This window comes from Coturnix japonica, chromosome 4 (genome assembly GCF_001577835.2).
Source record: "Coturnix japonica isolate 7356 chromosome 4, Coturnix japonica 2.1, whole genome shotgun sequence".
NCBI classification, from domain to species: domain Eukaryota; kingdom Metazoa; phylum Chordata; class Aves; order Galliformes; family Phasianidae; genus Coturnix; species Coturnix japonica.
In genome coordinates this window covers 62,778,181-62,804,734 of record NC_029519.1, presented here as the reverse complement: position 1 = coordinate 62,804,734, position 26,554 = coordinate 62,778,181, and the positions used below count along the sequence as shown (strand labels likewise).

The following is a 26,554-nucleotide window of genomic DNA, read 5'->3' as shown; positions in this document are numbered from 1 at the left end:
TTTGCGGCAGAACTTCCACCAGAGTTGAGGCAGCGAGCCGAGATTACTTTTTAACAGTTTTCCAAGGGAAGCCTACAGGTGGCTGCGGCGACAAGCGGCCGCTGTTCCCTATCGGTACGGGCAGAACCCCGCCCCGAGCAGCAAGCGCCGTGCTGGGTCGGGTCCCGGTTCTCCTAGTCCGCCCGTGTGCCGGAGCCCGCAGGCCGCTCCCCGCTGCGAGGAGCCGGAGCGGGGCCGAGCCGGGGCCGCCCCGCGGGACACCGAACTCGTGGCCGCTGCCGCCCGTGGGGCTGAGGCGGCGCGATGAGGGGAGAGCCGGCAGCGCGGCCGTACAAAACACCCCGGCACGGGCCTCAAGCAGCCGGGCCGGGCGAGCCGCCAAGCCGGGCGGAGGCGGGCCCACACCTCTGCCCCCCGCCCGGCCGCCGGCCCTCGCCTCGCCTCGCCTCGCCTCTCCTCAGCCCGGCCCTCCCCTCCTCTCCCCTCCCGTCGCGCCGGGGCGCGGTGCGAGCAGCTCCTCACCGCCCCGCTGCCTCTCCCAGCCCCCCCGGCGGAGGCAGCTCGGCGGCAGCGCCCCAGAGCGAGCACCTCCCTTCCTGCCCCCCGGGCGCTGGGTGTTGCTGTTGTTTTGCCGCCGCAGGTCGGCCGGGGTGGGCGCGGAGGGAGGGGACGGGGTGCGCTGCGAGCCGGGTGCCGGGCGCACGCCTCTGCCTGACGGCCGGGCGGGGACCGGCAGCCGGCCGGGCAGGTTTGGCGGCGGGCGGCGCCCCCGCTCCCCTCCTCTCCCGTCCCCTCCCCTCCCCGTGCTGCTGGGGATAATTAGTGTCTACGCGGGGCCGTCTGCCCCCGGCAGGCAGGGCGGGCGGTGCGTGCCCGGCTGTTTGTGCGCGCTGACTCGCCTCGGCCCTCGGCGGAGCCTCCACCCCGCGGGCGGGAGCCGCCCTCCCGCTCCCCTCCGTGACCCTCCCAGCGCTTCACCCCGCCGGCCCGGGGAGCCTGGCAGGGCGAGAGGCGCCGCGTCATGTGACAGCGCGGCCCGGTGCCAGCAGCCCCGGGGGGAGGCGGGCGGAGGGCGGGAGGCAGGGCGGCACGGCGGGGCGGCAGGGCGGCTCCTCCTCGCACTCAGACCCGGAGCCACCGCGGAGGCGCCTCAGCCGCGGGACACGCCGGCCCGGAGCCGCCGCAGCCGTCCCCCCCCCAAACCCCATCCCGGCTCTGCGGGAGCAACGCGTAAGTGTGAGGGCCGGGACCGGCTGCGGGAGGGGGAAAGTTTGCCGGCTCCGCGGAGCCCGAGGCGGGAGCGGGGAGAGCGGAGCCGGGCGGAGCGCGGGGCCGGACTCGCTCGCCCCCCGCGGCTCAGGCGGCGCCTCCTGCGTGGCGGCGTGCACGGCTCGGCTCCGCTCCGCTCCGCTCGGGGCTCCGCGCACCTGCACGGCCGCCGGGGGCGCCCGGGGACTCGGGATCGCTCCTCGGGGGTCCGGCCCGGCTCATCGCGGCCCCCTCGGGGGTTCGACCGCGGTGTCACCGGATCCCGACGTGGCACCGCGCTGGGCAGCGCTGGTTAGAAAAGAACGGCGGGTTCTGCGGCTCCGTCGGAGGGCGAGCGGTGCCCGGCGGCTGGGAACGCCGCTGCAGGAGGTCGGCGTTGGGAAGCGTCCGGCCCGGCCCGACCCGCTTCACCGGGGACGATGCGGGCTCTCGGAAATAGGTTTTCCCGCATATCGTCACCGAGCGCAGCACCACGTTGCAGCGAGGTCGGTGAAGTTCAACCACGCAGCGTCCAGGGAAGCGCCGCGGTTAAATATGGAATTAGAAATAACGACCGTAGTTCGGCTCCCTTTTGTGGATGTCGCTTTGTAAAGCCGAAATGGGAGCGGGATATTTGCCTTGGATCCGAGTCAACGGCCGCCCGGGGACGCCAGGGCTGCCTCGTGCTTGTGCCTGTGGCCCGGCAGCGCGGTGGGTACCTGCATTGTCCGCCCGCTGCCTTTGCTGCCCGGCCCCTGAAAGAGCAGGAAGTGGAGCCGGGCTCTGAGGGCTGCATTGTTACTAGAAGCTCCGTTCGGGTGGCGGGAGGAGAGCTTGGAAGACTTATTGAAGCTCATAATACCCGTGAATGCTCCTTACCTGCATCCAAGACAAAGGATTACACGGCTCCGCGGTAATGGCTTTTTTCACTGAGCGCTTTTAAGGTGCATGTGGAACTCCGTGTGAGAGGAGCTGCATCTGGATGTGATAATCCTACCTGACCCTGCAGAGTTACTTCGGAGCAACTTTTGTATTTTGAAGAACTTTTTGTCTGATATCAAGATATGAAAACCTGAGGATGCCGACACGAGTGACCTCTTCTGTTTTTGTTCAAGCAATGAAAAGTCTTATTTTTTTCTCCCCAGAATGCACTGTGCAGACTGTGAAGGAGCCTGGGGTCAAGGGCAGGGAAAAAAGATACTAAATGTGTTGCTTCCTTCCACGAGGAACTGGACAGAACTTCCTGTAAGCAACAGAGCCCTGAGCAAGCCCTGAGGTGCTGTGGGGATGTGACCTATGCAACCAGTGCCTACGTTGCCAACAGTAAAAGCCTTCAGACAAATAACCGTGTAAATGTGAGCAAAATCAGACAAAGGTTCTGAGATGCTGGAGATAGGAGTTGTGCAACGCTGGTGCTATTTAGAGTCCCAGATACCCAACATGAAGAGGAGCTGATAGGTCAGCGTGGAGCCAGCAGCTGCTACTGTGACCCACCGTGTAGTTTGCTTTGAGGCAGCCTCACAGTGATAGCATTAGGTGTCTTACCCATGGGGATACAAGCAACCAAAGCGCGTCAGGGAAGATGGCACTGAGACCACAGCTTTGAAGGAAAACTTGCCTTGAAGCTGCCATAGTGGGCATCTAGACAAGATGCACCCTTGCTCTGTCTCCACCTTGAGGAGTTCATTTGTTGAGCTTTGAGAATAACAGTATTACATCCACAGGTAATAATGTGAAGTCTGTATGGGGCAGAGGGATGATGTAGGCAAAGCTCTGGAACAGGTTGCTGAGTTGTACCAGATGAAGGAATCCAGAAGAAGCCCTTTGCAGTTAAAAGCAATGCCTGGTGCCTATGGTTCTGTCCATGAGGACCCATGCTTTGGATGGGGAGCTGGCTGCTGGGAGCATCGAAGCTGTGTTGTTCATCTACTGGTGATGTCAGTCCAGCAATAAATCCATCAGCGTGGGGAAGGCTGCAGTTAATCATTGTGACCCACGGTGTCTGAAAATCTCCTGCTCCCTCTTGTTGTGCAGGGTGCCTGTTTGTCAATAGGGCAGGTCCCCTGCATAAGGACAGTGTTTTTCTTCACACCCAATGAACAAACACCTCCACCCACTGTTGTTGTTTTAAAAGACTCCAGCTGCTCATGAATATAGGGTCAGGGAGGGCCGCTTAAATGTTTCTCTGCGCTTTCTCCCCAGTGCAGCCAGCAGAGCTGTTTCCTGTTCTTTGTTTCAAGGCTGGGGTTTGCGTCACACATTCCAAGTGGCATATGTGGTGCTCTTTCCTGTTTCGAGCTGTTTTCTGGTGGATTGGTGGCCTTGTCCAGGCCCCTCGCCACTGCCCCTCAACTCCCTCTCCCCACCCAGTGAGTTATCATGTCCCTACACACTCACAGTTGCTTAAGATGCCTGCGTTATGTCATCATGAGATTTCCAAGTTAACCTTTAACGCGCACCCGCGATTCCTGGTATGTTTATGGGGGTGACCTGAAGAGCTGTGCTCCCTCCGCTGAGAGCGAGTTTTCTCCTCTGGCTTGCGACACCAGCTGGGCTGGAACTGCTTCATTAAAGCCACAGAGTTAGTCTGGTGTGAGAAAAGAGCCCACATCTGCAGAGTCATCTTTCTGAGGTAGCCTTGGCTGCCGCCCTCAGCCAACCTGGATGGCCCATTGCGAGTGCTTTGCAGTTCTGGTTCTTGAAAGGAATACACTCTCATTATCCAAACTGGAAGATTCTCTGTCTCATGGATGTAATGCAGAAGATGAGAGTACTGGCTTACGTTTCTTTGGAATAAATAGGTATGGCTGTTCTACGTTGGGCATTTTCATAGGTGCAAAAACGATGTTTCAGTCCTGTTTTTATGGTTGACTTCTCCCCACGCCCTGTTACCAGCTGATGCAGAAAAACGTCAAGAGGAAATGCAGGAAGAGAATGTAAATGTTTCTCTTTTTTGGTTCTGACTGCCGAGGAGCTAAAAGCCAGAACCAAAGCCCATTGAAGTCAGGGGAAGAGCTGACATGGATTTCAATGGGCTTTGGATGAGGCCCTGGATGAAAATGTAGGACGGGCTGTTTATTTCTCTTTCTTACATTCTGGGATATGCATGTTTCCAGTATACACTGAAAAATTTCAACTCTCCTATTGCACCACACTTGAAATTTCATTCTTTAAAGTATCCTTTTAGTACCTGATATTGCTCTTTTGGATGTTAAGAAGTAATTGCTTGCGATCATTGTGTGGTTTAAATCTTATGTTTGAAATATGTGCTGTAAATTTCCTCTCTTGGGGCTTAATTATAGGGGGAAAAAATGACAAGATTATATGCACACCCTTACTTTGTTTGTTTGTTTGTTTTTGTCAGTTCAGAGTTCCGGATAACAAGAAGAATTTGTTCACACAGTTTTGGTGAGTCTCCAGTTGATTATTTTCCTTGGTTACTGTCACTTATTTTTACTTAATTATTTTAACTTAAAGAAGATTTCAAGCATTGGTTCTTTTTTTTCCCTTGACAAAGGAAAAGGGTTGCATTTAACTGCAGTTCGAGATTGGAAACTACCATGTAGTAAAAACTGTAAACGTTGTGGTTCACACCTTTTTGTTGTTACAAGTTTTATAATATCCAAGAAAAATTAAAATTGTAATAGTTCTGTAAACCAACTTCTTAATATTAATGAGTGCTGCTAACAGGAGGTCTTTTAAAGTTCCTTTATACTGTCAGTAGTGGAGCTTTGTGTTTTCATTCCAAGGCTAGTTGCTTCCAATCCAGAATATGAAGTTTGGCAGGGCTGACTTGAGGAGAAATTTAACCCTTCCCTATTAAGGATTCAGTTGATGCTGAGCCTTTGAGGGCTCTGTAGCTATAGCGGATCGCTCCCAAGGGAAAAAAAGTGCAAGTGTACATCAGCCAAATGGAAAGATAGAGCTCTGGTAGGCTTTTAATAGTACACTAAGTCAGAGTAAAATAATAATAATAATAAAGTGGGTGGCCTGCCTGTCATGCAGTCAGTATACTATCAACAAACGTGATCCATGAAGGCATGTTCAAGAGTCCAGGCTTCTTTGATCACATTTGTACCCACCGTGCTCTCCAGCTCTTCTCCGTGTTGTTTTTATTTCACTTGTGTAGGTACATAGAAGTTCATCGACATTTGCCCTATATTCAAACCCTCATTCAAATTAATCATTTAAGTTATTTTTCATAAATGAAATGCACACTTCCTTTATTTTGGCCTAGATTTTTTTTCCTCTTTTCTCCTGTAGTATAAAAAATGTTAAATCTTTCTTGTGTTCCATGAAATAGTAGTTAAAATTATCTTTGAAATTAACTTTCTAAGAAAAAACATAACAAAAAAGTTCAGTTTGGAAGAGAAAGATTTTCATACCATTCCACGTAGTTCACTTGTTTTCGGAAGTCTGATCTTTTATACTTACTGGGCTATTTCTCTTTCTAAGCAGTAGCCTGAGACAGGAAACCAGACAGCAGTCTGCCTCAGTAGGGGAGAATATTGTCTAATGGAGGTGCCCTAAGATCTTTTTTTCCTCTCTCCCTTGGGTTCAGTAAATGTAGAATTGAATTGAATATCAGGGTTCCATTTTTAACTTGATAGAAATGAGGTGATTTTAGTGATCATTGCAAGAACTTTTTTTGTCCAATTTTTTTTTACATTTGAGAAATCCATTTCCAGACATGTGGCTTCAGAGAGCCTGCAAGTGTTACGCATTTAATTGAAATACTGATCACTCTGCTACACAGCTGATAAATGAGCACATCAAACTAATTCTAGGTGGGAGTGATGTCAGCAAAGCAGGGCTGTGTGAGCTGCTCAAAGTTGCAGATTTTTCAGCATGGAAGGCAGATTTTCATACCAGTAAAAAGCCAAAATAGCCTGAACTGCTTTTCTATGTGAAAATAACAAAATCTGCTGTTACATAAAATCTAATTGTAGTGGACTTTTTACAACAAATTATTTTGATTAAAATAATTGAAGCATCTAGTTTAAAGGCATATTAATGTTAGACTGGAGTAGGTTGGAAACACTGGAGTGCTATGTATCAGTTCATAGCGTTTTTGGAGAGGTTTAAGTTTATTTTTAGGTGGCACAACTTAATGAAATCTAAGCAGAATATTACTGTTGATCATAGTATCTCTTTCATGCCTAGCAAGTGAAACATTCAGTAGGAAATTTTTATCCATTTACCTCTTTCTTCTCACACAATATAGTAGCTTTTCCAGCAGTTACTACTGTTTCCCAGAGGAAATTCAGTGAATAAGCGAACCCAGGGGTCTGCCCATCAGTAAAACATTTCCTTGGTGTGCTGTTTTCTCATGAATTCCCTCCAGCTGTTCCTCATGGACCAGCTGTGCTCTTCCCTTCCCCCTGCACTGTTCCTGACCCTGCTTTGGGCTGGGTCTGACTGCTCTGCCCTGCGCTGCTGGGGAGGTTCTTGGCTTGCTGCTGTTTTGAGGCCCAGCACAGTTCAGCACTCAGTTACTTCCCATTAAACTTAATGGAACTGCAGGAATACTTTATTTTTTTTTTTTTGTGGACTCAGGTCTTGCTGTGCAACTTGTGCTGTTGATGCAGACAGAATTGTAGCTGGAAGGGTCCCAGAGTCCAACTTGTGGCTCCACAAAGGATCATCCAAAACTCAACACAAATTTCTGAGAGCTAATCTTACTAGGTCTGGAAAACACTTTTTCTACCTTTTCCCAGTAGTTCTGCTCTCAGAGGCTGTTTTTTTTTCTGCGTTGAACTATCTTCCAGGTTACAATTGAAGGGGTTTTCACCCCGCTTCAGGAAACATCCCTTTGGATTTCATCAGTTGAGAGTCTTCTGCTATCATCACTTCTCCTTCATAGCAGGGGACTTGGGGCTGGCAGAAGTGCACAATGTTAAGTCCCAGAGGGCTTGGACTGAAGAGCTGTGTGCACCAGAGATACCAGCTGAAGAAACTGCAGTGTCTTCAGGGAGGGTATTCATGTAGTGGTAATTCAGCAGATACTAGTACATTGTTCTGTAATTATACTAACAATAACTGTAGTACCTTGATGCTTCTAGACAAAGCCTCGCTGTCCCACAGAGCAGCATTCCTTTCTTCCCAAGGCAGAAGGATTGAGAAATCAAACTTCACATCTAGTTTTACCCAGAATGAAGAGAGGCAGAAGTTCTGGTCACCACTCCACTATCCATAGCAGTAGTACCTGTCAGGTACTATCTGTCTACTCTTCCAGATACTTTGTGAGAGCAAATGATTTATGCCGCAGAGGATTTGTAGTGCAGTGTCAGAACTGACCTCCATCTCACTGTTTCCTTTCACAGCAGATCTGCAGAGCTGGTGGAGGTAATTTGCAGCAGCAGGGGTTGCTCTGGCAGCTGATGTGCCAGATGTGCAGATGTGCAGATGTGCAGGCTGGGTGTTCTCTTCAGCCACTTGGCTCTTCTTGTCCATAGTAAATGTGCTGTGTGAATCTTCACTAAGTTTAAGCTCTCATTCACGCCTAATGATGTCTCTGAAACAATAAACCTTAGCAATTGAGAAGTTAATATCAAAAAGTGCCCAGTCCAGACAGCAATGTGAACTGTCCTGATGATGAGCTTCCTTTATGGAAGGGATACTTAGATGCATACTGGATCATAAGGGCAGAGTCTGTGACTTTTCTGATGTGCTGTTGACACTGGACTTCGCACTGGAAAATACTGAGGTTCTTTGCCTGGACTTTACCTTGCACCTGTCCTTATTTGCATAGAAAACCCAATTGCTTCATTTGTCTTTCTGAGGTACAGGGCGTGAGCAAAATCTTATCAGAAGCCATGTCCTGTTTGGACAAGTCGGGCTGACTTGGCAGAGATCCACAGGGTGGAGTGAATGGGAGGAGGCAAGAAAGTAAAACCGGGTGGCTTGTTAGCAGGAGAAGAGAAGGAGAGCAAAAAAAGAGAGGGTGGAATGTTTGCCTACTGGATTGCAGTTAATTATTTAGTTTCAGATTACATGCATTTTAAATTCTTTCAGCCCACATGAAAAAGCCCAATTAACGTAAAATAATTTATCTAAGATGTGAATGTCAAGGACCCTTATTTTTTAATGCATTTAATATGAACCTATTGGTGTTTCCTCATTATTATTGTTATTATTTTCAGGGATAGAAACAAGGGATCGTATGTTGTATTTCCAGAAGTTAGTTTTATTTACCAAACAGTTTGTGGGCTTTCAAACAAATAGGTTATGAAAACAGCGTGTAAAGTAGAACCCAACTGTTCTTCTCATTCCTCTGTAACAGAAACAGTCAAGACTGTTTACCTTCTCTACTGCTCCCTTCTCAGCTGTTTAGGGATAGAGACTGGAAGGTTTTGATTTAGTAGGCACAGATAGGCTAAGAAAAGCTGTTGATGCTTGGTATTTGAGGGAGCATGTTTGTGTGAGTGTATCCATGCACACACTTCACTGTGAATGGTCCAAGCAATTGATTTTGAGCATTGGTTCATTAGTTTATTTGCAGTCTTGGGAAAGTGTCACTCTGAGCTACATTGTAAATGAGGGACTCAAAGCTGATTTATATTAACTTTTCAGCAGCTCTATCAGTTACCACAAAATAAGCATCAGACTCACTGATCTGGACAAAGAAGACCAAGAGTTACATGTTCATAAATCTTTCCATTCTTGAAAATTGGCTTTTGCTTACTAACAAATGGGCAGAAAAAAAACTAACAACTTCTTTTAAGAGTAAAATGTGATAAAGGAGTACTCAGTTTCTGGACTGCAATGCAGCAGTAGAAATAATCTTCACTGTTTTTAGGTGACTGCATTGGAGAAAGATGGAGAGTTACTTTCCACTTTCACTCAGTGCAGTACACTTTCTGTTGGCAACGTTGCTGTAATTCTTGCACAGTAATTCAGTGCCCTCTCAAAAAACACTCACATATGTAGCATGAAGTGAAATAAATGTCTCTGTGCACTGTTCTGAGGTAAAGGGAGGAAAGGATTAACTCTTCAAGTTGAAGAAAATCCAGTATTAAAAAAAGAATACCCTGGGAACATGGGAGCGTGACTGCTTACTTAAAGCCAGCTAACCTTTTCTTTCATGTTCTTATTCGTTCTCTTTTGTTCATTTATTCTTCGCTTCCTTCCTCTCTTCCTGAAGTACAAATTGTTTTGTCACTGTTTAAACAGAAAACTGAGAGTTTTACCGTAAACTTTCCTTATCTGTATGAGCACCACTTCTTAATGTTTTCACGATGCTTATATATAAGTGTGTATGTGTGAGCGATGCGTGGGTGATGCATGAGTTCTACCTATATGAAACGTTAAATACCTGGAAAGGTTAACCAACCATTCATTGAAAACTGGGACAGCTGACAGCCTCACAAGGGAGATTAAGGACTTCACAAAATTATCAGGACTTTTAGCAAATAGAGCCATTTTACACAACTACAGTCAAGGTTTAAAGTGGACATTGCATCAAGCTGCTGTTTTGAGCTGTAATTTGGTCCTATTGGGCCTTTGTCTTTTGTAAGAAAATTCATGAAGATGCTTTTATTTACATTCGACCCTGATTTGTTTCTATTATTAAAAAAGTACACTGTTGCTATAGTTTTCTAAAAGGCTTCAGGTTTTATTTATACAGTGGGTAATTCATTATAGACTAGCAACAGTTCATGCCATCTTTCTCTGGAAGCAGTTACCTGTTTCTTACCTGTAAACACATGTGACGGTTAATTGCAGGATTGTTCATTAGTGTAGACTTGTTAGAATGGTTTTAATTTGAAGCAGGAACACCTTCACATTTTATTGAAATTTCTGGGAAAAATTTCCAACCCAAACTCCCAATCTGTTGTTGGGCCTTTAACCTACTTGGGCTGAAATTGGATGAGGCCGTCTGGCTGTATTTGTTTATTTCCAGTGCCATCTACTGGTCGAAAGTAAATATCCTCAGCATCTTATAGAGAATCGGAGCACTTCCTTTTTGCATTCCTTCTTTTGCATTGATTTCAGTGTCACTGCACGTGAAGATTTGGGCAGTACAAGATAATTCTGAAACTATAATGGTGATGAGAAATGCACGGCATAAACTGTGATGCATTTGTACACTGACAAATAATGAAAGCTGAGAATGAAGGTTGATATGCTGACACAAACAACAAAATCTCATGTTAACTTTCATTAATGTGCGTAGATGTTGCTGGTTTTTAACGGCAGTTGGGAAAGAATAAACCGAACAGAAACATTTTAAATGAAATTTTGTCAGATATTTAAGAAGTTCTACTAAAGATGAATAAATACAGATGTTTATCTGGCAAAACATTAATCTGTTTCCAGTTCACAAAGCTGAACTGGGGCTTTCCTTTAGCTTTCTAACGCATTGTCTTTCCTGTGTAGGCCAGGACATCACAGGCATCAGAAGAGGTGAATAAAGAAGATGCTAATGTTTGATCCAGTCCCTATCAAGCAAGAAGCCATGGACCCCGTTTCAGTGGTAAGACTTTAAAGATATTCTAGCCATTGTAATGATTCTGTAGTTTTTCCATCTGTACATTTAGACCAGGATTTTTCTATGCTTTGTACTACCCTTCAAAAAGCTGTGAAACTGTATTTTGATTTTAGGTCAACAGGGTTCACATTTTTACTATTGCTTCATGAATTTATTACCCTTTAATGACCTCTGCTGTTACTTCTGCTGGTGTTCCCATCCACAGAGCAAAGGGGAGAACATCTAAGAACTCCTTACCCACACAGCACTAATATAATCACTTCAGGTCATGCTGCTGATGGAAGTGGATTGAAATTAAGCTGCCAAACTTCAGAGTGAATTGGCAAGAACCTGTGGTGTCAACATTACACCTTGGAACTAAATGAACAGCTTCTCACCATCCCCTTCTCTGTTTTTCTTCTGATCTTGACCACATGTGCCAGGGAGGAACCAACAGAAAAATCCTTACAAAATAAAAGTAATAAATAAAAGGCTTTTTTTCCTGGATAAACTAGATTAATTCTCTTACTGTGTGATCACATGAGAAACAGAGCAGTGGAGAAGAAATGGGGGAAAAGAAAGGGAAACCTGGCTTTTTGTTATAATTTTCCATTGGTTTGGTGTATTGCACCAGCTCAGCATAAATAAGCAAGAGCAGCAGGAGTGCGTAGCTGAGAACGGATGCTGGGAACTGTGATGATTTAGGTTGCTGGGGAAATAGGACCTTAGGAAGCAGGCTGCTGCAGAAAGGGAAGATTATGGTTTTTCTTCCTCCTCTGCAGCCCACTGTCTTCTTTGTATGATGTGAACCCATCATGTGGATCCTTTGAGCAGCCCATTGAATGGTTAGAATTGTTAGCCCACCAAAAATATCCTCCTTTTGGTCAAACTGGGTTCACTCTGTAGCTGTTCAGTGCCAGAGTGAGGAGAGACAGGAGGGAATAGGACCCATCCTTTCATCAGTGGCCTGCAGTAAGATCAGATTGTGTGATATGAAGCCACACCTTAGAAAGGCTGATCAATTAACAGCAAGAAGTCAGTATACATAAGTTAGTGTGCATGAAATTGATGCTCTTACTGGCATCTCAGTGTATGGTTTTCTTACTGTTTTATTTAAAATGTAGAGTAATCACCACAAAATTAAGTGCATGTGGGAGCACTCTGATTTGTTTGGTACTACTAATGACTTTCTGAGAGTTAAATTTACATGCATTTTAAATTTTGAGTTTGATTTTCATGGATTTTATTTACTTTTAAGCTGTGGTAGACAAATAGTCAGCCTGTTACCGAGGATGTAAATGTATTGACAAAGTCCAACTATTTGGGTCAAGAAAGAGCCTTAGTATTGATCACAGTTGATCTGTGACTTTGATCACAGTAATTGCATGTCCTTGTTCAGATCAGAGATGATTATCTATGACTGTTCAAGGATGTTTTGTGGTTTATGTCATAGGCATAGGCAAAAAGTGGGCCACTTCTGCAATAAAAATGTCAATAAATAAATGACAAGATTCTGAGAGACACCTGGAGCTGTTTTTTTGTACACATCTGCCTTCGTTTCCCAGCAAAGGTTCTGCAGATGTGTTACCAAATATATATACCTTCCCCTTAGTTATTGCATAATGCAAAATAAAAGCAGGAAAAGAAAACTTACCTGAGACAAAAGGACATTATTTGAGTGTGGATTCCCTCACGCAGATCACTTAGTTCTTCCTCAGGCTGAGGAGTGTTTGTTTCAGTTCCTGTAGGCTCACTGGCTGCAGAGCCACAAGCCCTTGAGGCCCTTCTGGCTTCCATGGTGCTGTTTAGTTGTGCAGCTTCCTCTGAGCCTTCCAGTCCAGCAGAAACTGCTCTGGAAGCACCTTTAAAGGTGAGGTAGGGAGGGAACGTAGGACAGGCGAATGTGCATTCCCAAGTATGTGAGTGTTGTTGAACTTCATTTGAGGAGGTAGAAGGAAAGAGAAACTGTTACTGCAGTGGTGGAATTGTTTCTGGAATACAGGGTCCAGTTTACTGTGGGCTGATAAAACCTGTAGTTTTAAAATCAGGATTTATTTCTATTCTGTCCATCGTTCTGATAGTATTGTTAGAGGTCAAAGTCAGTGAAACCTTTTGCGAATTATTGGTTATGAACTGAACGTGCACAGTCTGTAGGTATAAAAGCTGCCTTTAAAAAATTCCATTAGTTGGGATGGGAGAGGGAAACAAATTACAGCTTTGGCACCACTGTATTTCAGGGCGTGTGGCTGAAAGGATTAACTATGCTTCTCAGATGGCTGAAGCTTGCACCCACACTATTTCATCACTCTACCAACAGCTTGTACTGCTTGTTGAATTGAGTTATCAAACTGATTTTATGATAGTTCTTAAAGAAATAGTGACAGTTTTCTGAATCCTTCCTAAATGTTTTCTGTGAGGACTTTGTGAGCATTTGGATAAGTACCAGTAATCATTTAGTGAAATAAGTCACTTTTTTTTTTGTATAAACATCTTTCAATTGAAAGAAACAGTCTGTTTTCCTGCCCTTCTATCAGTCAAAAGAACATGTTTTACTCCTTTTTAAGGCAAAGTGCTATGTGCAGCACTTGAGGTCTTAAGGTAATGAATATACTTAACTAGCCTGCTAGTGTGCTTTTTCATGTATTAGCTACTATTTGGATTAGATCCTGTTTGTCCTCTTCTATGATACCAATTTGACAGCTTGTTTAAGGATGTAAGCAGGTTCTTCATCTGTTCCTGGTTTTGCAAGAGTCTAGCAAGATTACAGTTCAGTTCAGAGGGTTGTGTAATTTGTAAAAGATAGGATTTGTTATAATATACAACAAGCAGTATGTTTCAGTAGGGCAGCTTAATAAGAGTTTAGCAAATTGTGTCAGGCTAGTGCTTCATAGTGTCACCTTATGGGAGCAGCAGTCTGCTGGGGAATGATGAGTGCTTTCATCGTGTTCAGCTGATCTTTTTTATTTATGAAGAGGAAAGGAGTGGTGACTTCTCCTTTTAGAATTACTAATTTGATTGTATGAACGTAAGGATATTTTTGAACGATAACTCAAGAATATTAGGAATTGCTGTAACTTATTTTGCAGTTTCTTTGTGAGTTGAATGCTGTGTTTTTATTATTATGAACAAACAGCAACAAAATGGAAATGAACTGCTTAGCGAGGTCCAAGAGGAAAAGTGATCATATCAAACATTAAAAAGACCCATACAGAGCCTGTGAAGGAATATACATTGAATTACAACCCTGCATCTTCATGGTGAGCTGCTGTAGTAATATACAGTCCTGTGCAGAGACTTTTGGTAACAGCAGAATTTATAGGAAAGTGAGAACTTGTTGGGTTTTCTTAACCTAAGTCAGGCTGAAGGACATATGCTCTTAATTACAGTAAAAATCCAGGGAAAATGCATTGAAATAAATCAGCTTAAATATTTTGGGCAGACTGAGCAGTAATACTTAGTTTTACACTGTTCCACCGAAATACTTCACGTAGATATTAAGTGTTTAGTGTTTTCAATATAAGATAGTGCTGTTGCAGATTTGGCCAGGATCTGATGAGGACAGTGAGTACAGTGGTGGTGAGTGATGAACACAACACACCAGGCTGTGCTCATGGGTGGACAAAGACAGAAATCTCTTCCCTTTCTCTCTCCCTTCTTGCCCTTCATAAATGCTGTAGAACATTCCTGTGAAGTCTGATGAAGACAGGGTTAACTGTTCACCTTGCTGTGTAATTGTCATTTGATCTGCTGACTTCAGCAATGCTGTCCATGCAGCTTTAGCCAGGCAGGTTCAGCTTGGTTCTGCTTTGGACTGTGGTCAATCAGAGTCATTCATTACAGCTATTACATTCATCCAGAACAGGCTGTGGTCCCTGGGGGAAGTTCTAGGATTGGTGGGAAAAGTCCACTCTTGCTGTGAATTAATTACACTCCTGGTTACTGCAGTCGGTGATATTTAGAAAACCAGATAGTTGTTTGCTGTTATTAATGCTCCCAGTTTACAAAGGGAGACTGTGAAATCTTTCTTACTCTCCCATCCCATTTCCCCAGAGGGATTTTCTTTGCTTCCCTGGCAAAGAAAGTGACCTACCAAATCTGAAATCAGTGGGTTTTGCCAACCTAAAGACAATCACTGAGTCCTAAGGAGATGGAAACTGCAGCTTTGCTTTGCTAGAAGACACGGGAAGCTGAACTTTAAGGCCAGCAAGAAGATGGATCCGAGTGTGACCTACTCCAAACTAACAGCATTTCAGCTGTGCTTCATTGATAGTGAAGCAAAAGTGCATTCCAATTAGATTCTGACTGACAACAGAAGTACCAGTTCTGGTTGTTCAAGCACTCTAATTGTCTTTTTCACCCTTTCTGTAGCCAGCACCTTTTCTGTACACAGCACATACACATACTGTAAGTAATAATATCACGTTTTTCTATCACAGCTGCAGAAGAAAAGCTTAGAAAAATGATTCAGCTCCCCCAAACTGCCACAAGAAATAGCTGGCATTAAATCTGTGCCAGATTAATGACAACAATGGAAACTTCCTGTGGAAAATAATGCAAGGCATGCAGGATAATGCCAAGTCCCAAAAATAATCCCTTTTAAAATACAGTTATATTCTCCCCAATTCTTAGAAAGTATTTCTTGCTTGTCTAAATGTGTTTTACTTAACCTTTGCAGTTTTCAGGTCTCTGCACAATTCTTCAACGGTTTGGTAGTTTTTCAACACAAGCTTAGTGTTAGTTGAAGAACTGGAAGAGGTTAACTGGTTAACCAGTGAGGTTACAGCTTGGAAATGCTTTGTTCTTTAATCCACTCAGTGACCAGAAACATTCCTGAGGATTTAGATGACACAGTCTTTTTCCTTTCGAGTATTCTTGGATCTTTCTAAGCTCTAGGGTTCAGAGGAGTACACTTGTGCAAGATCTGTAAGGCTCCATTGTGCGTGAATTCATGCGTGCTGTGGTACACACAGAGCTCTTTAAGTCGCAGGAGTTTATTTTCAGGCAAGTGTTACTGCAAGATAAGAGCACTTCAGTGGAATGAAAGTGCACATTCACCTGAACATAGATATGCCTTATAAAACAATGTAAATGTTCCTATGTGATCATCCCCGACAAACTTGCAGAACTGTAAATACACTGATGCACAGTGGTACAAAACTTACACAGCTCACTGAAGCAGAGTAGACTTTGAACTGTGAACCAACAGCAGCAATTTTAACAGAAGTATTTAAGATCGTTTATCCATTTAGATTGGTATGTTTTGCCTGTGCTCATAACTTGATTGATATTTGGTCGACGCTAAATACCATCAAGTTTTGATCCCTATCAGTATTCAGTGGTCAGTATTCACCATGGAAGATGAACACATACATAAACTGAATTTGTAAGTCATAAAAAGATTAAGTAAAGTTTCAACATTTTCAATGCAGTATGTACTGTTTGTAGATCGATTTATTGGTGCTGTTTTATTTGAAAACAGTGTTAATTAGGGGTGTTTTGTGGAATCAGTTTTGTTGATTCTCATCACAGTGCATGAATGCAGCAGGAAAAAATGATGTTTTCTAAACTCACCATTTCAAAAAGCAACTGGAAAGAAAAAAAACACATTGGTGTCATTTTGCACTAATACTTGTGGTTAACATTGATAGTTACAATCAGATAAATGTCCTTTACAAGGGAAACAGGCAAACTGAGAGATGTACTGCTAGGAGTTTTCTCTGTAAGAAGGAACATTTTGAGAAGTTACATTAATGTTTGCATAGCTTACTGAAACAGTGAGTTGGTATGTGAGTAGCTTCCTTTGAGTGAAATCCAATGGTTTGTTTTATTCAATTGTGTTTAGAAAATATATTGGAATGCTTTCTGAAAACCTGCGTCTTGCCTCAGTTTATTAGCCATTGTTCTTTTTCAGCAGTAATTTTATGCATGTTGGTTCATTATTTGTTTTTCTTTCTTTTTTTCTGCTCCTTCTGACAGTCATACCCATCCAATTACATGGACCAAATGAAGCCAAACAAATACAGCGTCATTTATTCTGCACCAAGCATGTTGCACAATAAATTCTACTCGAACCCTGATGGACTGTCGAATGGAATTCAGATGGAGCCAGTAGACCTTACGGTGAACAAGCGAAGCTCACCACCTTCAGCTGGCAGTTCTCCCTCCCCTTTAAAATTTCAGACTGTGCATAGGAGAACCTCCCCTGGATTGACTCTGTCCTCACCCAGCTCTCCCATCAGTAAATTCACACCGTCACCCCCAGGAGTACAGCCGCTATCCATGCCTATAACAATCCCTCCTGTAATGGCTGCTGCTCTTTCTCGCCATGGACTGAGAAGCCCAGGAATACTCCCGGTCATTCAGCCTGTTGTTGTCCAGCCAGTTCCTTTCATGTATGCTCCCCATCTCCAGCAGCCCATCATGGTGTCCACAGTCCTTACAGATGAGATGGATAGTCCAAGCAGCATGCAAGGTTGGTGCTGTCAGAGTTGTGTTTGTTGTCCTCTCATGCTGGGAAAATTACTATATATCCATCTTCTAAAATACTCAAACATATAATTTACTATGTAAATATTTCACAAAACTTAACGAGGTTGCATTCTGTTCTACTTTAAGCCTACGTAAAAAGTTGTTTATCAGTAGATCTGCTGAGATTTGAACTGATGAAAAAGAGAGTTCAAGTTCTTTTCATCACGGTTCATAGGGACAGTAATACAAAACCTTCCAGTTTTAGTATTAACTACAGATTCTTAGGTGTATCTTTTATTTATTTATGTGACTCTCCATATTCTTGATACGTTGTCTTCCATCTCTGACCTTCCCCCACACAGTGCCTGTTATTGAGTCCTTCGAGAAGCCAGCACTGAAGAAAACAATTAAAGTAGAACCGGGAAGTGAACCAGCAAAGACTGACTTCTATCCTGAACGAATGTCACCTCCAATGACCTCATTGTCTCCCCAGGAAGTAATGCTGCAAGAGTAAGTAACTTAACAGTAGTTCCCAGATCAACAAAGGAACAAAAGGCAGTTCAGTGCAGTATTTAACTAAGTTTAAGGAACAAGATAGATAAAATCCAGAAAGCCTTTCTCCCGAGCTGCCACTGTGAGATGCAATTTCAACTTTTGTTCTTCTCCATCGTACAGACATAGGTGTGTATTTCTACATAGCAACCACATTTCTAAAGTAATGCTGGTTCCAATGCTACCATTCACTGGAAGTGGAACTGCAATGAGGTAGTGATATCTTTATGTAAAACCAGCAGCAAACTAGAAAAATACTTTGAAGACATTTAATATTGATCTCTGTATTTATATTACCTTAATACCCTTCTTTAAAAATATTCCTGTGACTTTCTTAGTGGACCACTTAGTCTTTTAAAAAACATTGGCAACTCAGTGGAAAGAAACCCCTCAGGCCTACAAGTTCTTTTATATCCATTGAAGTTCCACATTTACCTGAAGCCACTGCTTAGGGATTCACAGTTTAAGCAGTTCCAGCAGCTCTGTCTTCCCCCTCAGCCTCTTGTTTCCGGACAAGTACTGATACAGCAATTACTGAGACCACTGCAAATCTGCCCAGGTTTAAAACAGCAGAAGGCAGAGCAAGGGCTAGGCAGAAGAAATGAAGCCTAGGACAAAAACTTTTTGATGGAAACATTAAAAAATTCTTAGGCAGTACCTGATGGACCATGGCTGTGTTTCCAGCTACTGTTTCCCTTCAGAGAATTCTACCAGCTTAGCAAAACTGTGGGACTGTCCAGGTCCTGGCTCACCCTTCAGCAGGCAGCGCTTTGGGCTTGCACGCTGGCTACTGGTGTGGCTTTTTGGGTGCAGTGAACTGATTGCCAGTTAGCTTTTGTAGGACAGCATGCTGTTTATTTAGAAGTAAGCTTGCATGTTCTATTATGAGAAAATATTAAGTATCCATGTTTACCAGTTGGATATGTACCTTCTGCAAGGACTCAACACACACAGCAGCCAGGTCTGTCTGTATTCAGATCTAACTTCAGTGGGATCAGGGCAACCAAGTGCTGTGCTTCACCTTTGTCTCTTGTTAGGCCTCTTGAACAAGGGCTGTTCCTGGCTTATAACACGCCCTTCCTCTGGGGCTGAGACTTCTGTAGACTTGTCACCTGCATTAGTGATTTGCATTAATTAATTCCCAGTGAGTCCAGTTTCCACAGGAAATCCATCCGCTGAGCAAAGAATATAACATTCAATACAAAGTGTGGGCAGCATTGGTACTTAATCTGTCACGTTGTTCCAAAGCATCATCTCTGCTTGACAATGCAGAGACACAGAGTCTGCTTATGGAGACATTCCTTATGTTGCAATGACTTCCGTTGTCCCAGCTGTCTGCAGAGCTGCAGTTCTTGCTCAGCTCTTTTGAGTTCCAATTCTGCAGCACGTACAGCAGTTGTAGATGGTAGTTCTCAGCTTTTTGTTCAAATGAGTTAAAAGGTGAGACTTGAACATCTGTAAAATTTCTTGTTGTCTCACAGCTTCATCAGCATCTCTCTGCATTATGGGATGCAGTTATACAGTTTCTTACCATTTTTCTTGGGTTCCAGCTGTCCAAAGTATGCTATTCAGACACAGAGAGAGGTTACATTAAAGAGGCTTAAGAGGCTCTCAGTTTCACATTTAAGTAACCAATTTTACATTAACATCAGTTTTAGGCAGATGAATTACATACATAAACTTGCTGGCATTTCTGTAGGGACTACTGGACTTGCCAGCACATTTAATAAGTGAAGCAACTGCAAAATTGTTTCCAAAATCAAACTTTAAGTAAAAAAATCTCAAGTGTAAGAAGCCTAATTAGTTGTATTTTCTTGCAAGCACGAGTGTTGAAGTCTGACTTCAGCTTCCAGTTCACTGTAGTCTGTTGGTAAATACTGCAATTGTATCATGATTTTTAGAAGGTAACTTGTTAAATAATGATGCTTACCTGATGGGAATTGCATGGATTTCTGTCTTGCATAAAAAGAAATGGAAGAAGGGGCTGTGGTTTATTATTGGCACTTGTTTAGTTTTTACCTCTGATTTTTGACGCCATCTTACTCACTTTTTTCTAAGTGCCCGTCTCCCCATCTGAAGATTGTTAACATTCTGTAGTCTTGGCAGCCTCCTTTCCTCCAAAAGGAAAATGAGACAGAGATGGATATTCACCATTTTATTTATGTACTCTTAGGTCATGAACACAAACAACATACAGTCAGTGCCTTTTGCTCCATTTTTCCAGCTGTTACCATGTCCAAAACCAAGTCTGCTTGCTGTGCTAAGCCACAGATTATCCAGAAGGACTGCTGTGCAGCAGCAGTAAAACTGAGCATTGCTTTAGAGAGGCTTGTCTTTAGAAGCTCAAAACCTGCCTTTCTTATTTAAGAGAATGTACATCCATGTCTAAAATCACTGCCTGGGGTTTCCTGCCATTGCAGTATTTTTAGCTGGATTTATTGTGTACTTGAAGAGTACATCAGTCAGCAGTTGCAGAAACACCCAAGGAGCAGAGTTTGGCTCCCAGTCTGAAGCTGGTAGCACTAATAATGGAGGAATACTAGAGTGAAACTTTTCCAACATCAGTAGTTTCCAACTTGCTGCTGTGGAGATTAATAGAAACTGCTTTTCTCGTTGCACAGAATTTTCTTTGCTGTGCATGATGTCTTTTTTATCTTCTACCAAAGGACCCCTAGTACATGCCTATGGCTTTGCTATCAGAAGCAATCATTCAGTGTTTCTGAAAAACAAGCCCTAGTAGAACTTGGTTGAAGTATCAAGTACTCCTCAGATAGTGGTTTTTAATACAAATCAGTTGGTAAGGAAATTTGAAATACAATCACAGAGAAAGGAGTGGAAGTGTAGAAAGCTTCTCTCTATCAAATGGAGGAGTCGGTCTTACCACAAGGAGCACCAATATCTGTACATTATGTATTAAGTTTCAGCTACAGGCTATAAAATACATTAGAAGTATCAATATAGATCTGGTGATTGGCTGGAAGATGCAGCTTTGTGAGATTACAAGTTTTGTAATGCTGCTTGCAGTTCTGACTGACATACCTCCTTTTCTAGCATTAGCGTGGAAGAAAGAATCAAGATTCTGCCCAATTCTGCAGTCAGCTTGTTGTTGAAACCTAAATATCACTAGTTTATGGGTTTATGACGTTTTTTAGGAATCTTGGTGTGTTTTCAGAGAAGTTAATGTTTATTTTTAGTAGAGGTCTGTATTCCCTCACCCCGCATCTTACCTGCCTCCTACCTGTGGGCTTCAAAGCAAAAAGTGATGTTTATGAAGGTGGAGAGCCAACTTCAGACATCCTGTGGGTGTGTCACGCAGGCTAAACTCTGCTTTTAGGAATTGACGTCAGTGGTACAGGGAGGCCGCACCCTCCTGCCAGCACCAAACAGGAAATTCTTAATTACTCTGTGAAGGAGTGGCTGGAACAATAAAGATTGAGTTCTGCTTTGAAAGCCTGGAGATACAGTTCCTTTAATCATATGGGATAGCTGTTACAGGCCAATTAGCCACGTTTCAAGGCAGAAGAAAAACTGTCAATAAATAAACAGAAGTTCACTATGAACTCATAATTTTGTTTAAAAAAGCTGTTTTTTTCTGAAAATGTGGATTTTGAGAGGTTTTTTTTCCTTTCTGAGTTAACAAAACATTAGTAGAAATGGCTACGCTGTGCCACAAACTAAGTAAGCCCTTACAGATATTACTGCTAGAATGCATGAAATTTGCTGAAGCCTCTTGAATTTTTCGACATGCCTGTAATGCTGTTCTTACTGCCAAGAGACAGCGGAGTAGTGAATGTGAGACTCTGTGATGGATCGTAGTAACTGAGGTTTGCTGTGCTAAATGCTGTTCATTTTTGACATTGAACAGGAATCACCCTTCGGTTATAGTTCAGCCAGGAAAGAGACCTTTGCCAGTGGAGTCACCAGACACGCAAAGAAAACGCAGAATACATCGGTGCGATTATGAAGGCTGCAACAAGGTCTACACTAAAAGCTCCCATCTGAAAGCTCACAGAAGAACCCATACAGGTTTGAGCCTGCTGTGCTTTTCTTTCATCAAATATCTGGTAAAATGGTAGATTCAGATTTTAATTTATACTGTTTGCCAGGTATAAAAAACAAACCAGCGGTTTTGGCAATATTCTGAATATAATCACAGGCTGAACAAAAGAGAGAATGTAGCAGGAAAAACTCATAAGAAGAGACTGTAAGCTAAAGCAAGATCATCTTGTATGCTTTACATTCACTGGCTATTCACTCATTTTATGTCCAGTTGCTTGCAGATTACTCACCCCGTAAGCACCAAATCAGTTCACGCTGCACTACCACACCCCTTACATCACTGCTAAATTTGACTGAGACTTCCATGGGAGTAACCTGTTTGCAAACGTCTGGACTGTGTGCCAAACACAAACAGACCTGGTTCATGTGGACGTGCTAACCATGGTCCAGTAGTGCTCTTTTCTGTGTGGGTTCATCCCCACCTCAGTTCTCCACAGAGATATTCATCTTGGCACACTGCACTCAGTGGACTTATTTATGAATATGCAACCAAGATTTTTGCAAACGTGAGAGATGCTGTTAGGTGAAATAAAGCAGTTCGTGTCTGTCTTTTGTCTCTACACAAGTCAAACCTTTACTTGTTTGGCCACACAACGCTGTGAAATAGAATGAGGGTCCATTATTAGGAAAGACTTAGAGAAAGATTTTAAGACTTAGAGAAAGACCCTAAGAAAGATTGTAAGTTGAGCTGTCTGTGGCAGAGATACCAGTTGAGACATACCTTGGTAACTGTGAGAGGTAACTACAAGATTTCTGCCAGCTGTGCTGATGGGCAACACCAATCCTTTCCCCAGCTCATCTATCACAGGAGGGCCTGGTTTTGAAAATACTTAAATAAATACTTAAGTTTTCACACTTCTAGGCTTGGTGAAGCAAAACAAGCGCTAGTACAGAAGAAGGAGGAGCAGAGAGACAAAAACAATAATAGGTTGTGGCAGGAAGTAGGTTTTTTATCTGTTAACTTTGCGCAGTGCAGAACACTGCCGGCCTGTTGCTGGCGGAAGGCTTTTTGAGTAAGCATAAAAGTACATGATGAAATTGGACAGGGCAAGAGGATAAACCTGTCAAATAACTGATGTATTTGTATCTTCAATCTTATTTCTGTTTCTTTTTTCAGGTGAAAAACCATACAAATGCACTTGGGAGGGATGCACGTGGAAGTTTGCTCGTTCTGATGAACTAACGCGGCATTTCCGCAAGCACACAGGAATCAAACCTTTTCAGTGCCCAGACTGTGACCGTAGCTTTTCACGTTCGGACCATCTTACTCTTCACAGAAAACGTCACATGCTTGTCTGAGTGTCTTCTGCCCCTGACTCCTGACAACACTTTTTTTTACACATGCATTTTAATTTGGGTTCAGCTGGTCTGAATCTCTGGAGTTTATACCATTAAAAGCTTACATATGGTCAGTACTAGATGTTATCTAACCCTTCTGTGTCCTTGCCACGGGTCAGACCTAAAGAATGTGAACAATTATCTGTTTTGTTTTGTTTTGTTTTTCTTTCTCCTGGGGATGCTAAGCAAACCCTTCCTTCAGAGAGTATGTTTAATGTATTCCATTGTGAATAAGGGAATTTGTAAACAAACAGCTTTTGTTGGTTTCTTCATATAATCAACCCAGTGTATACTGATAAACTAGTAAATGTTATTGAGTATCCAAAATGCTCATCCTTGGCAGAGACATTATTTATGTGCCCTGCACAAGGCACGCTCTCGTTTTATGCTCAGCAATGCAATGAATGGACTTCCTCAACCTTGCTGATTTCTGCAATATGATTGATACAGCAATTTTAGAAGGACACCCGGTTCAGAAATCCCCTCTGCCCAAACAGTGGGTAACACTGTAGAAATAAATCTAAGCAATATACTTGATAGGAAGATTGAGTCATAGTATCACTCACCTCAGTCAAGGAGAAAAATTAGGAGGAACTGGTCTGTGCATAACACTGCATCTAAACCAATGTCATCTCTCCTTTGTATGATAGCATATTATCCAGCCATGTTTTTATTGCATACTGCCCTGGTGGATTTGTTAAATGAAGATCTCGTGTGGTGCTGTATGTCTGTTTTCTGTGCGACTGTGTGGATGGAACACATACGGTACTCTCCTATAACATGGCATTAAAAGATATTCATAGAAACCTTAGACACCTCATTTCAGGGTTATAGACTGTCCCTCTGTCATCACTCCCCTACGTTTCCTCTATTCCAAATACTTCTTTTCTCCTTACTGTACCTCAGAAAATAGAAATCGTCGTGTCAAAAACGCTCCAGTGTGTTGTTGCAGGTGCCACTTTAATACACCACAGTATTTTGAAATATCCCTGATATTTTTATGACGAGATGGCATCAAATATGAAGTGCTTCTGTGACAAACTGAGTCATGTATCTGGTTAAAAGCGTGTCAGATCATCCATTTGACAGCTCTGATCCATGGCTCTGATATTCTCACAGTGCTCGGTAGGCTGAGCTTCCTTTCTGGATGTGTCCATTGCATTAAAACGTCGTGTCACCAACTCCCATGCCAGTAGCAAATGCAATTCAATTGTTCAAATGCAAGCAAACTGAATTCAGACAACCTACAGTCATAGCAATGTTCCAGTACTTGGAACTTCCCCACAAGAGGGTTTCTGTCTATTAGCTGTCAGGTTCTGTGCTACTAAAAGGAAACAGGATCTCTTTGTCTAGACTTGAGCACACAGTTGAATGTTTGTTCTTCACCCTGTGTGAGGTGAACACAATTCTGTGCCATATAAATTTGTTCAGATTTTCCTTTGTCTTGGAAAGCCCTACTGGAAAAGCAGGGCTGTGGGGAGGAGGTTTGCAAGGTCCTCCAGGAGGAGTCAGGTTGGAGGTCCATCTGCAGGTGGGTACCTCAGGACCTGTGGAGAGCAACGCTGGGCTGCATTCTGGGGGGTCCAAGAGCAGCAGGCTGAAGTCATCTGTAGGTGCACAGCTTGGGAAGTGAGGAGCCTTCCACCTTTGCTTACTTGGCGGTGGGGTTTCCAGCTGATCTGCTGACATCCATTTACCCATGAGAGGTGAGAGAGAGATCCGTTCTGTCAGCAGTGTCACAGGGAGTCAGACTTGGCTTCATCTGCAAGACTCATGTGGTAACAGTGGTTCATTGACACAGAGCGGTCACTGGCAAAGGGCAGTGTGGAACTGCTGCAGCATCAAACACAGGTGTAAAGCCATATGGTGTCCTGGGATAAAAACAATCCCCAGCTGTTCTCAGGGGGGGCAAAAAGAGGTGAGACCCTACGGAGCCATGACTGGGTTAAGGACAACAGATGCCATGTCAAATTGAAGTGCCTGGGATTTAGGATGATAACGCAACATTTCTTTCCAATGATCATTTTTTCTTGAAAGGCTTCCACCATTTATTTTGTGATAGAAACCAGATATACCATAGAGGTGTCCATTCATTTGCCTGCGTACCTTCTTCCTGAGAATCTTTATGATTGTAGGAAAGAGCACAGCGGAGATGCGATCGAACTGTTAAATGCCTTTAGCCACGTGCCTTTTGACTTCAGACACCAGAAATGCTTTGTCTATAGGATTTATCACCTGGGCGTGTGGGTGTCGTCAAAAAAGCCATGAGCAGGAAGGCTTTCATCTTTAAGCTGAAAATGCGCATTTACATCTTCTGCGGCTCATTGACTCATTTAGCAAGTTTTGGTTTGAGGGCTGCTGTGAAATGTCATAAACCAGCCAAGCGAATACTTGTAGTAAGGCGGGCATTCCGTCTATAGCTTAAAGGGAATCCCGCTCAGGTCACAAGACAAACTTGTCCCGCAACAGGCATCTATCTTTTAAAACAAATCCTTTCAGTGTTGCACTGTGCAGTAAGTAACAAACTCCCTGCTCCTGCTTCATCCTTTTGGTTATAATGGGATCTTTGGCAATCCCATAAAGCCGAGCGGGTATTATGGGATGGTTTTACTTAAACACACACTGCTGTTCTGCAGCGATATTTCTGATGCCACACCAAATGCATCATTGTCTCTGTCAAGGTCAGCTACATGTAGGTGAATATAAATCCATGTTATGTATCCAAATAGGGCTACACCAGTTTTCATTACATTTTACAGATATTAGCACTTTTATGCTATTTACGTACTTCAAATGTTAGAGGGTCAAAGTAATCTTTTCGCTTAGCATCTCTCACCTGCAATTATAGCAGGGATGTTATATTTACTTCAATACGTGTATAAACTATGCAGATTTTTTTAAAATAAAATGTAATATATTTTATAAGCTAATAAGACTGAATGGGTAATTAAAGGTTTCTAGCGTGCATTACTATAACTTGCAGATATGGAAACATTTTTGTAATCTTTCTTATTAAAGATGTGAATGTTTAATGTACTTTTACTGTTTCTACTTTGGTAGCCAATGGGAATTCAGTAATGACGTTTTGTCATGTTGAACTGTGAACAGAAATTTGTACTGTACAGTCCTCATACTATATTTAGTACAAAATACGTATCTATGATAACTGTTAATAAAGCCATCAGAACATTATTTGTGGTCCTGTCATCATCTACACTGAGAACACACATACAATGTTCAGTAAAGAAGCTAGGGGAAAATGGTACTAAATATAAATATCAGGAACATTACCCTTAAAAAAAAAAAAAAAGAAAAAAAAAAAAGAAAAAAAAAAACCCAAAACCAAACAGTGCTGTATAAGTCTGCAAATGTGTTCAAAAACATTAATTCCTAATCCAAAGAGCTTGCAATTAGGAAGTT

At 43.2% G+C, this 26,554-nt stretch overlaps 1 protein-coding gene and 1 long non-coding RNA gene across 4 annotated transcripts; one reads left to right on the top strand and one right to left on the bottom strand.

Moving 5' to 3' along the window:
- The first annotated feature begins 1,078 nt into the window (after positions 1 to 1,078).
- KLF3 (Kruppel like factor 3) lies at positions 1,079 to 26,326 on the top strand. Of its 3 annotated transcripts, none has more exons than XM_015862481.2 (7): positions 1,079 to 1,230; positions 4,613 to 4,656; positions 10,627 to 10,723; positions 16,694 to 17,189; positions 17,548 to 17,695; positions 21,603 to 21,763; positions 22,914 to 26,326. In XM_015862481.2, the coding sequence occupies exons 3-7, from the start codon at positions 10,667 to 10,669 to the stop codon at positions 23,093 to 23,095; spliced, it is 1,044 nt and encodes a 347-aa protein (XP_015717967.1). In that variant the 5' UTR covers positions 1,079 to 1,230; positions 4,613 to 4,656; positions 10,627 to 10,666; the 3' UTR covers positions 23,096 to 26,326. The 3 variants fall into 3 exon arrangements, with proteins under 3 accessions (XP_015717967.1, XP_015717969.1, XP_015717968.1); XM_015862483.2 differs by having other exon boundaries at positions 4,618 to 4,656; positions 22,914 to 23,381; XM_015862482.2 differs by lacking the exon at positions 1,079 to 1,230 and adding an exon at positions 2,998 to 4,049 and having other exon boundaries at positions 22,914 to 23,381.
- LOC116653431 lies at positions 16,726 to 21,604 on the bottom strand. The gene is made up of 2 exons (XR_004307252.1): positions 19,668 to 21,604; positions 16,726 to 19,301 (listed from the first exon to the last, which is right to left on the bottom strand). It is a non-coding gene; the product is annotated as an uncharacterized LOC116653431 (long non-coding RNA).
- Positions 26,327 to 26,554: the final 228 nt, after the last annotated feature.